Source organism: Sinohyriopsis cumingii, chromosome 8 (genome assembly GCF_028554795.1).
Source record: "Sinohyriopsis cumingii isolate HCF-2022 chromosome 8, ASM2855479v2, whole genome shotgun sequence".
NCBI lineage: Eukaryota > Metazoa > Mollusca > Bivalvia > Unionida > Unionidae > Sinohyriopsis > Sinohyriopsis cumingii.
The window spans coordinates 82,241,394-82,254,331 of record NC_142968.1 but is presented as its reverse complement, the minus strand read 5'-3'; the positions used below and the strand labels follow the sequence as shown (position 1 = coordinate 82,254,331).

At 35.3% G+C, this 12,938-nt stretch overlaps 1 protein-coding gene across 1 annotated transcript; it reads right to left on the bottom strand.

The window, feature by feature from the left end:
* Nucleotides 1-283: 283 nt before the first annotated feature.
* On the bottom strand, nt 284-11,079 carry LOC149794000 (peroxisomal membrane protein 11C-like). Its single transcript, XM_089967925.1, has 4 exons — nt 10,808-11,079; nt 6,515-6,699; nt 5,809-5,889; nt 284-3,114 (listed from the first exon to the last, which is right to left on the bottom strand). The coding sequence occupies exons 1-4, from the start codon at nt 11,027-11,029 to the stop codon at nt 2,868-2,870; spliced, it is 735 nt and encodes a 244-aa protein (XP_089824051.1). The 5' UTR covers nt 11,030-11,079; the 3' UTR covers nt 284-2,867.
* Nucleotides 11,080-12,938: the final 1,859 nt, after the last annotated feature.

Genomic DNA, 12,938 nt, shown 5'->3' with positions numbered 1-12,938 from the left:
CAATGGTTTCTCTGTCTAATGTTCTGAATTGTTTTTATTAAAACTATCTGTTAAAAATTACCTTCTACATTTAACCCTCTATTAAGGAAATTTACAGCATGATAGTAAGTGATGTGCATGAGACATAACATGCTTCTCTGCAGCAAAAAATAATTACAATCAACTGTAATGAAGAATTATTCTATAGATTTGTCTGGTTGGCAGTGTGTAATTTTCACAACTGTTTATGCCAAAATTTATGTAGTTGTGCTTCTATTATCGACCTTATGCCAAGAAAAGAAACTGCAAGTATTGTGTTCTTTATTAAGCATATCTTTTATGACAAGTGGTGTAAGAAATTTCACTTTAGTACTGAAAACCCATCTTAGTTAACTTTTCAGTTCTTTCTTAGATACTTTCAAACTACTGCAGGTGGATAAATGTAATTTGATTCCCCCTTTTCCATTATACAAAAATAAACATAAAAAAATATGCTCAAACAATAATTTATCTCGATAATTTGGAACAATACAAGTCAATTTCTTATTAATTTGTGATAATTACAGGAAAATAATTGGAATAAAATGTGTATTTATTTTCCTCAGTAATACTTATCAATCCTAATACAAAAAGCAGTATGACTAATACCACACAAACCCAGCCCTCTCAAGCTGATTTCAGAAATGAAAGTCCATCTGACCACCTAGACAGAAATCAGGAAAAAACGATATAATATCCTTCAAATGATCTTTGGATGATAGAATATCTGAATCTTCATAGTGACAGTAAATGTTTTTTAAGGAACTATAATTGCAAAAATAAGCGTTACTGTCACTATTAACATTCTAGCATAATGAGAAGGGCCAACCAACCAATGAACACATACAAATACTACATGTATTACTACTAGCAATATTGTTCCTTTGTAATATCTGTCTTTAGTATATTCATGTTTACTGAATAGGAACGAAAAAGCTAGTTACCTTTAAAATGTTTTCTTTATCACAAAAAGATAATGTGGTGATGACCTAGCTAATGAAACATCCTAAAACAGGAAGACATACAGAACATAACAGATGTAAACCATGAATCCATACTCTAGATTTAGTCTAATACCAATAAAACCATGACCTATTGTTGGACCATAATTGCAAGGTCAAAGGTAAAGTCAAATAGTTTACAGTGGTCACCCTCTTATACGGCCATGTAAAAGTAATATTAATTATTAAAAGGTTCTACATTAATAGTTCTTATTTTTGACATAAGCATGATATGCGAGCGGGTGCTGCTGTCAAGCACATTGCAAAACCATTCAAAACATCATCTAAATCCTAGTACATACATAATTCTCTTCCCATTTGCTCCATTTTACCACTGCTGCTGAATAATCTCCTTATAAGTTATGACGTTATTTATTTGAGTGTTTTCAGCATACCAGTGAAATTGTTTTATTCGAGTCTTTTTCTACATAAAATTGTTGTGCAAGTCCCCCTCCCCCCAAGCAATCTAGCAGAATAACCAACATTCTTCTAAAGTAATACATATCCGTTTACGTGACAGTATGTTAATGTAATGTTTGGTAATGATTTATTGGGATGTTGCTACCTGCATGCATTTTAATTATGCAGATGAAACTTTTGTAGAGTGGACGAAATGCCTTCTTCATAAAGGTACTCTGTTTTGTTCAAGGTTAATTTCTGTGCATGTGTTAATCCACAAAATCTATATTTAGCCTGTGCTGACCATGTTATGATCTTGACAATTACGTCTGGTTGTGATCATCATAGAGAAGTGTGTGTTATTTGGACTTTTTAACATAGCTTTAACAATTCTTCAGTCATATCGCTATGATGTCTGCAGTGTGGCAGCTTATAGTGATGTCTAGCACTGGGGCATCATGCTGCAGACATGTAGCATGATGTCCCACCCAGTCACATTATCCTGACACCAGGCCGACCAGTCCTAACACTAACCTCTTAATGCTGAGAGCCTAGCGAGGTAGCTGATAGTACCATTTTTGTAAGTCTTTGGTATGACTCTGCCGGGGTTCGAACCCATGACCTCTCGCATCAGAGGTGGATGCTCTAACCACTATGCCATGGAGCAGTTCAGAGAAGAACTTGACAGATATGTGAAGCCCAACACCCTATCACAACATTGTTGAGCCCATTTCCTGTAAATGTTGGTTTCTACAGACAATGATAAAATATTAATCTTAGTGTTACATGTACTTTAGCCAACACTCTCACATCGGAAGACAAGTATCGATGGTAGAAATAATCTGATTACTTACCTTACGATATGAATTAATTACTGGTTCTGGACACATCTGAAATAAAATGTGGCCGCTGTTGAGGAGAACAATTTACATTTTTGTACTAATATGCTGGCCGCTGGACGTGTTAGAGGGGTGGCCATTCTTGTGGGGTACTTTTGAACACAAACACATTTGATGCCAAGGGAATGTGGCCGTAAGAAGTGGGTGGCCACTGATCAGGGGAGGTTGTTCAAGAGGGGGACCACTGTATTGTGTGCATTCAGGATGCCAATGTTCTCTCTTTTAAGCTTATTCACAGGTCTACTGATATCATAGGAGTACAAAAAAGGATAAATTAAAATGACTGTGTAACAGTCTTGGAAAATCTGCACATATCTCTAAATCTACAAAATGGATACCTTTGACCAACCCATCAAATCATGGTAGACTTGGATTAGACAAAATAAACTCGGTGCAATTTATTTAAACAATAATTCCTTCCAATTATGATATAATGTACTCAACATTTTCAGCTCAATTAAAAGTAACATTAATGTGGAATTACACATCAGGGTCTGCACTGTTCAAATTACGATAGAGCTTGAAAATTTAGAAACACCCTTTATGTGCATCAGTCAACTTTCTGGCTCATCTCTGATGGCCACATTTTGTATAGCATGATAAGAGTAGATATGATCCCAAAGAATCCTGCAGTCCTGCCAGAGAAAGTCCCTCCCCAGAGGAATCCCTTAGGGAGCCAGTTGATGGCATTCATGAGGTCTGCTAGACACTGGAACATGGTCAACATAGACTCATTATGCTCTGTCCGCAGAGTTTTCAGTTGCTGTTTGATGTCCTTCCCCATCTCTGTTGTCTCCCTACAGTACAGAAAACAACTACATTGTCTATTCTGTTTTGACTCAATGATCTTAAACTAAATAAAAGAAATGAGTGAAAACCAACAAGTTTTGTAAAATTCAACAAAAAATTTATTTCCCTTGAATACAAAGTAAAAATTTATAATGAAATTACAGTATTGAGAGCTAAATCCCAAACTGTCCTAAAAGTCCTATCACAAGTCAAAATGTATGAAGTTCCAATTGAATTCCAGTGGTATTCCAAATAAATTCCAATACTGAATGTGTTGGTATGTCTGTAGTCTTGAATGTGTCATGTACCAATGACCTGAAATGTGACAACTGTTAACAGTCTTTTGCTGTATCTCAATAATATAATTCAAAATGTCCTTGTCTGAATTGCCTATGATTCCAAATTAATGTTTTAGTCCAAGAATATTATTGAACACTTTGTAATTCCTGTGAATAATAACCTGAATAAATAAATCCACCCAAATTAAAAACTGAACACAACAATAAGACTGATTGCAATTCAGATGTTATTACAAGAATTAATTATCTTAAGACAATAATTGAGTCAGGTTGTAAAAAGTCAATGAACTCTGTTTGCAATTAAATCAATGAGAAAAAAAATGAAACCATGATGCTATCACTATGAATAATGAACCAAAAGAGGAGCCAAAGGAATTCACACACCCTGAAAGCAAACTGACTACAGATGGAAGCCTGGAGAGAGAAGCAGCAATCGAAGTTAGTAAAGAAAATATATGCTGAATGTCACTAGATGTACCACCCAAGAGAGCCCTTTCCTGAACACTGGATGGCCGAAAGAGGAGTCAGTCCAAAGAGACCTGGAGAAGGACTATAGAGAAAGAGCTAACAAAATGTGGCCTGGGTGAGCTAGTAAATTTGCAATTAATGTCTATGGAATATGTTCACTGTGTTGTCTGAACATGCAATGATGCACTGACTCATCCCACTAGCCTCTTGATGGACAGAAAATAACACAAAAGAATCCACATACTTTATATATCCATTTTAAGTTTAAGTGCAAACTGCACAGAGTCCATGGATCATAATGGACCTTGGGTACACAAATTTAAGTAGCTTTCAGTGAACTTACAAGGACCGTTTCCTATTTTCAAGGAGCTAATTCTGCAACATTGTATTACTAATTTTAGCATGTATCTTTGCTTTAGAAATCCCTTTAGCTTTGTTAGGACCATGACACAGCTTCAAACACATAACATAATCATTTCAATTTTTTTAACAACTGAAGCATAAGTTTATGTTTTCATAACAGTAAAGATGATACAGTTTAATAAAACAAAAAAAAGAACCACTTCTCATTTATATAACATTTGCATCAGTCACTTTTGTTATTTTTCATTTTTCAATAATTTATATCTAACTGTTGTCTTTATAATAACTTATTTATTTGGTCCTACACCAAAATTTAAGTTTTCTTTAGTTTACTATTCAAACTCTTCTCTAACTTTTCCTTTAAGAATTAGACTTTCCCAAGCAATTCTCCTCAAAGAATTTGCTTGTGTCGCAAAACTAACTTCCCTTGTGGTCTCAGTCTTTCACACAACTCATTTGAATCAGTACATCCAAAGAGTGCTTTATTTATCAGCACATATTGCATGTAAATAATAATTCAGCTTTCAACAAATCATCCTTTGAAATGTAGTGTTAAAGTGGCCTATAAAGTTCTAGAGTGGGTGGGGTATAGTCAAGTCAGAAACAAGTTCATTCTGCAGTATATTATTAGTTCTTTTTTTCTTTTTCTTTAATAACAATAATATTTACCTTAGGTTTAAAGTTAAGAACATGCATTTGATGCTGCTCACCTCTCAGATGTGACTTTTGGGCATATTCCCTCATGCCTGAAATGTCTTTTACAAGAAACCGGCAGTGCATAAGACTCTGCTTATCTCCCTTAAAAGGTTTAATCCATTCCTTGTATGCTTCATCCATGCCCCATTTTGAACTGCTTTTAATCCATGATTTATAGGATTTTGAAAGACATGTTTAGCCCATGCCAAATGTGTAGTTTACTTCTGCCATTGTACCAGTTGAACATTTACTTGTAACCCTTGTTAAATTAATCCACCTGTAGATCGTCATAATAATGCGAGAACAAGGAATTCACAATATTCCATTTTATTTAATATTCGTTTTTGATCAACATACTCCTTTTTAAATAGCATTCCATCTGCTTCTTGGATTTTAAGGAGGTGTTTAAAAAAGATCAGGAGTTTTCACACAACTCTAGGAGTTTTCAAGAAAAACTTTTATTATCAAATTTACAGATTTTTCAAGGAACAAGCTCAAAATTCACCAAGTTTTCAAAGACTACAAACCTTAACAAACCCTGATCTTCCATTGCATAATGAGCAGGCAGATCTGGGTCTCTACAATTTGTTAGGAGTAGTCAGTATAATGAATAATAAAGACACTGATCTGTCAGCATATTATACAAGAGCACAGCAGGGTCTACGTTGTGCAAAGTTGGACTTCACTTGTATGCAATTATATAAAGTAATAACCACACTTCACATCTGTAAATTATACCATCCAGCAGAGTAGCTACATCCACATCTCAACTTAAAGCTTCCTAACATTTGCATTATCCATTTATCCAAACATATACATACCTGTCATAAAAATACATATCTTAGCAGAGTAAATAATACGTAACGTTTTACTTACCTTTCATCTGGAGCATTCAAATGACTCTCTTTTCTAAGTCGCCGAGATTCCTTCCTCTTCTGCAATATCAGTACCAAAGACCTGTAAACGAAAATTAAAGTTTTGAGTGTGCTTACATACTGTTATCATATGAATGTTGACTTTCACAAAAATACACTTATCCATTAATATTTATTTGTAAAAGAAAACATCTCTTTTGTTAAAAATATGCCAATATTCTGACCCAGAAATCACATGATCTGGGCAAGTAAATATAATAAAAACTGCACTCTAAAAAAGACCTGAAAAACTAGCAGGTACAGTTTCAATGACGGTACTGCAGGATTAATGCATATGGAGCTATCTAGCAAGCTAGCTTGCTTAAACACCAATAAACATTGCATTCTATAGGAATCAGAAATTTGAGATAAATGTCCAAATGTTTCCAAAACTGAGGGACGGTACGGCTTATGGAACAACCAACTGAAAAACCAATTTTAAAAACTGAAAGTCAGTGACCAGAAACTGAATGTCCTAATACCATGTACAGTACAATGACTTCATGCATAACAACGGGCTGGGTCTCCATATGACAATACTCCATGCATACAAATTCTTAAGTCTTTTTATATACAAAAGGCTACAAAAAGGCTAAGAAAAGCCCTAGGTCTGTTTGTAGATTAACATGAAAACATTACAGGCTTAACAATCACAAAGGTTAACATACTTGAGAATTTCCAGAACAAGTGACATGGCCCATATGGCTACTGTTGCAACCCACCAAGTTGCTGATGTGCTGGAGAAGCCAACTACCTTCTTGTCGATTAACCAGGCAACATGTTCTACAGGGTAGTACAGCTGATTTGCTATGTTGCTCAAAATCTGAATTATACGAACTGTTGGGTTCTTTTCCTGAAATGGTAAATAATACAATAAATAAATCTTATACCACAAAGTCTGAATAAATGACATCAAGATATTTACCTTCATTTTTATTGGGCCATGTCTGTAGAGAGAATGTTGCTGTTTGTTTTCTGCAATAAAATGCACTCTTGAACAATACACCTGCTTTCTGGTATGTTCTCTAATATTATTTTCTAATTCTCCCTTTAAATGATGTAAAATTTCATTTATATATAAGAATTTGATCGTTTATATCATTAATTTTGTTATTGTTGCTGAAACTTGATCTCAAGAGTTGGAGGATTCGAGAAGTCTGTAATTTTATAAAGCTTCAAATAAATGTTTTAACATCAGCCCTCAGATCAACTATGTCTGGTACAAGCATGGCCATAATACTTTCACTCTTATAAACTGGAATGCAAAACTCAAGAGAAAACTTCATTATAAGATTATCCCCTCCATATTCCTTTAAAATTGGTGGACTAATTGCCTTCTTTTTCAACTATTTGATCTAATGCTCAATCCATTAAGCCATGGTACAGAAGGTTTACCATATGCACTCACTTATAAGTTCAGTTCAATTGCAAACAAGATAGACCCTGATCTGCCATTACATAATGCACCAGCAGATTAAGGTCCATGTCGTTTGTTTGACAGATAACTCCTAACAAACTGCATACACACATAATTGTTACCACATTATGTGATAACAGATCTAAGTCTGTGCAGTTTGAAGTATGACTCAATTTATAAGTGAGTATATATGATACTGGCTGCCAATCCACAGCTGAATGTGTTTAAAATCTTTTCTTTCTGCAGATAACACTCAGAAATATTTATAACAGCAAGTATTTTTACTCCCCCCCCCACAGATAAAGTTCAATTTCATTAACATAAACCCTCATATTAACTGATTATTTTTTTTGGTCATGAATGTATATTTTCAAGCTTCCCTCATCAGACATTATCTTGATGTAGCCTTTTGTATAATATGCAACACTTACAATCTGCATACAAAATTCTGACGCCTTTGCATTTTTTGTACTTAAAATAATAAAATAAATCGCCCTTCAGTGTGCCAGTCATTCTTAATTCAAATGCCATAACTCCCATTGTTTATATACTCTGACACACCCACTATCATGTTACATGTACTAAAACTTTACAACTGGTTCAAAACTATAAAATACTCAAAACTATTAACAAAACGCACCCTGATAGCTGGCACACTATCCTTACTACTATAGTCAAGAACCAGTCTATCCCTTACTAATGAAACACCACCATACTATTTGGCAAAGGTCTTAAATGGAGTTCATATAAATGTGCTATTTCAAAACCATAATACAATTAATTTGAAATTCATTGCACAAAACAAATGATGTAGCAAAGGTGCACTGTGTTCAATTCATTTCAAAGAAGTGATAGAGATATTAAATAAGTTCAACAATACTCTCGGTATCACAAGACATTACGCCCTTCTTTAAAAGTCTGAACTGGATTAAAGTGTGGCCAAAGCTTGTTGTGATATAAAACCAGATTCAGAGAATAGAAATGTTGATTAACTTATTTCAGATGTTAAGGAGATACTGAATCACAGACTGCATTCAACATTGGAGAATACAATTTTAAATTAAACTCTTGTGCTAGAACTGTCATTATTTACCTACAAGTTCTCTTAAAAATAAAATACTTCAATAAAATACTTCAACAGACATTTCCGAAAAAAGTGTATTATTGTAAAATCAACTGATAAAACTTTGTTCAAAATTAATTTTCCATGATGATACCATACCTCCATGCCCCTCCCACTGACAAATTATGCACACCAAGTTAAACACAAATCTTAGATTGTTTGAATATGATATATTAATCAGAGGTCTCGCTAGGATTTTAAAACTAGGAGTCCAGGACTACCATTTTGGTTAAAATAGGAGTACCACCAGCAAAAGTTGCAGTCCCCTCCCTAAAAACTATGAAAATTATAAGAACTATTGATTGCCCTTGAGTTTAATTTCTACATTCTTTATAACACCAACATCGCTCTTGTTTGTCCATCAGAGTGAGACTGAATGTTGTCAATCCAAGTAAGGACTTATTCCAAACACTAAGCTAGGCATCACACACCTTTTTACACTTAGCTGCTGTCCCATTCGAACTATCAGTTCTAAGAACTTTAGCAGTCTTCTGAATCTCGTTACAATCATCGTCAGTTTGCCATTTAAACCCAAAACACTTATCCAAATTTGCGAATTGCATTTTGTCTAAGTCTCAACATGTCTTGATTCCGAGGTCACGTGCACTGCTTATTCCGTTACATTCAGAAAGGAACACAATACTGAAAGCTAAAGTTTATTTTTAATGTACTCTTAATAACCACATGTAAATCTCTAGGTCTTTCTGCCTCTGATGAATTGAATCACTGTAAATATCTGTACATTTTCTCACCCAGCTGCCAGTCAATGTCTTTGAACTTGCCGCCCAGCTACTGTATCATGTTCTTTTGATGTACTCTTATAATGGCAACATGTACAACTTTCAGCCACTGAATTCTGTCATTGCAAATGTCACTGATTCAGCACAGCTAAATGAACAACACATTTTCCCACAAAGCAGGTGGCTGAAGCAGGACTGGCAAGTCTTTGAATTTTGCCACACACCTATTACTTGCGTATGGAGGACTCCCGCCTAAGTGATTTTCTGCATCCCAGATAAATAATTGGCATCCAAATACGTGTGATTAAGTGTTTCCGAGACATATGTTAATTAAGGCCATGTCAATCAAGATCATATTTTAAATAACTGTGCTTTGGAGTTGCTGATGTCAGCTTATTCAAGATGTTTCAAAATCATGATAATATGGCAGTGATGTAGTAAGGAAATAATTTATAATTTATAACCTGGTTGTCAGGTGTCCTAAATACTGTCAGCTTCCTCATATTTTGAAGGAAAAAAACAGGAGTCTCTTCAGAAACACAGTCGCCATATTTGCATGGGTAAATCTATGTTTTCAAGCAACAGATGTGATGTAGTTCACTGTCATTCATAAATTATTCAATGCATGTCACATTTATTAAATTTCCAAATAAGGCAGCAATGTCCTCATGGCACACATAAAAACAAGGATGAAAACAAATAGTTATCAGTTTAAAGAATGCAGATAATTCAAATGAAAATATTGGATAAAGAAGGTAAATGATAGTTTACACATCTTTCTAGAATGATATACAGCAATTCTGGTATTAAATAAGAGGAATATTTCTTTCAGCAGATGTAAAGAACATATTCAGAATATTTGATAGCAGGCTGAAAATGCACCAAGTATGAATCAACCAGCTGCTCCACTAAAACACATACATATAGTTCATGTTATTCCATGAAGTCTGGGTACTGTATAGACCTACAACGTAAGACACATCACCTGATTTTTTTTATAGCACTAAAACAAAAACAACATGTTCTATGTCTTACATTGTAGGACTAGGGTACTGTAGCACTTGTAGTAATTAGTCCTACAGTGTAAGACATAGCACATGTTGGTTCTGTTTTTTTTATACATAAATATCAGCGCCAGAGTCTTACATGTAGAACTATTGTAGTAATGAGATGCTACGCTCCATGTCAGTTCAAAAGATGCTGAAATACTTTCTAATTTGTAAACGAATTACTTACTTTTATCTATATTTAATGAAACTTACATGAATATTCAATGAGATACAGACGCGGATATCATTCGCAATGCTGTGCGGAACGTGCTTTTAAATTAAGTTTTAACGATTTATTTCTACAATCTGAACTAATTAACTACATGATAAAATTGGCACGAAATTCTAAATATATCATGCTTTGCTTTACCCGACATATTAATATTCCTCAGTTTTGTTTATTGAAAATACCAGCCACAATTTATCATGCCAGTTACTGCTGGTATTCTCTTATGCCACAAAATCCAAGATGCATTTCTCTGTTCTCGATGTTCCTAATGAATGTGCTCATGTAAGCTCAAGTTTAACCGCTAGCCACATGAGGACAACCTTCAAATTCTGGCATACTGATCTTTATTAATGCTGATACAGTAGTTATGTGTAGCGGGTGGTTTACCAGCCCATTTATTAACCTTTGCTCCTATCCCATAGCTGAGGCTGTAAGCCAACATAGGCAAGTCATCAAAGAGTCGCAGCACCACTCGGCACCCACTCATCTCCTTGGCAACGGCCAGAAGCCTCTGTCCAGCCGCAGTTTTCCCTTGCCCTGCCAGGAAAGTGCTGACATACGACGTAAGGCGAATAAATTTGTCCCGTCCACGGTGTGTTGACAAAACGTTTACAACATGTTCCATTTTGGCTGTTTCCTGGAGTGACTTCCCCTTAATTGGGCAGACTGGTATTTGCCCTTTTAAAAGAAATGTATGTTGTCGTAAGTGTCATACAATTATAGTGTATGCAGATCTCTCTCTCTCTCTCTCTCTGCCGAGGCGGAGTTATGTAAAATCCATGTTATCTGAAGATAAATTCATGCTGAAGCTGTATAATATATACCAGAGAGTCTCCATCCGTATTAGGTTGCAGTAGTTAGTTAACTAAGGGGCCGTCCATTTAGAACGTACGCATAAAGGGGGCGGGGTCACCCAAATGTATACGCCTGCGTATGGAAGTGGGGGGTGGCGTGTCTTCTGAAAATGTACTTACACATAGCAAAAGGTGGGGGGGGGGGGTGCGTGGGTGGGGGTGAAACATCGATAATAATTTGTCTAATACGTAACCTGTTCGACTGCGTTTGAATTTTAGCGGACACTAGACAAACTGTTTAAAGTTGCGCAGCTTATTTCTTTGATGCAGCCAGACATTCAACGTCGGTGGACTATCTGTTTTATTAAACGCGTTAATATTATTAATCCTTTTATGGTTTCAGCGTGGATTGGCCGTTCTATAGAATTGGATGGGGGGGGGGGAGTGCGTCAAGCGTACGTACGCAGGTGGGTGTGTGTAAAAAAGTACGCATGTGTACAGGGAGGGGGGAGGGGTCGAGCTTTACCAGATTTTTGCGTACGCACTAAATGGATGGCCCCTAACTGTACATTCAACATTATAGGAAAGACACAGCAGTGTGCAAGTGGTTAGTGAAAATAAAAAGTTTGAGAAGCACTATTATAAACATATCAGTAACAACGGCTCGTATTGTTGCCTTCAATTTTCCTATACATATACATGTACTTTACAAAAATCATCGAACACCCACCGTCCTGCCCTTCAAATTTTTGACATAAAAAACAGCGCCATCAATCCTTCTATTCACTACAATTTAACATAAACACTAGACAGCCAAACCCTAAAACTGTTATAAAACCACTTGTTCATCTACCCTCCTCAACACCAAATTTTACAAAAATTCTGTATCATAAAACCTTTAACACAAGCCCACCCACAAAAACCCATAGACACTCAAATATTTAAAAAGCACCGTTATCTATGATTCAGAATCACAACTTATTTTGTGAAAATCGAAGAGAACTACCTATAGTGTTACTTAGCTAATGCTTTTTTTCCCTTTCCGCGCATCATTCCTATCATTTTGCAATTATGCATTTAAAAGATATGAAGCAAAGATATGGAAGTTCGCAAATTCTAGTTCACAAGTTGGTTAACCGATAGTTTGAAGACATGACCATAGCGAACGAGTTCTTAAAAGTTCATAAGTGAGTGAAAGATAGCAAGGCTAGCTTTTAAGATAGGTTTAAGATTATTTAAAATATTGTTTCCTTTCTTGCAGCAAATCTTTAATAGCCTTTTCTTTTAACTCCCACATTTACTGGAAATGAAATGGAAGACAGTGAACAACAAATACATGTTTTAAAAAATTAAGAAATTTCTTATGCAAGAGTGATTGTGAGCAAGGTAAATCCACAAAGGTTGAAAGAACCACATGGAGTTAAAATTTGAAATCGTTCTCAAGATTTTAAAAAGCAAAAGCAGAAAAGTTTTAAAAAAAAGTCAACCGGAAGGTTGAAAGCAAATACTTGTCAGAAACTGAAGAAATTAACATTATCTTTACATGGTATAATAATCGTTGTTATTTGAATTATTCAAAATGTTATTTTAAGACTCCAGTGCAGAGAACACCTTCATAAACAGTGCAAGTCGCAAGCAGATACGTCGATAGTTGTAAAGAACAAAGTAGGACCATTCCCAGGAATGTTACGAGCAAGACGAGAAAAGTTTAAATAGCTTTTTAGGTAAAGAAACGGCATG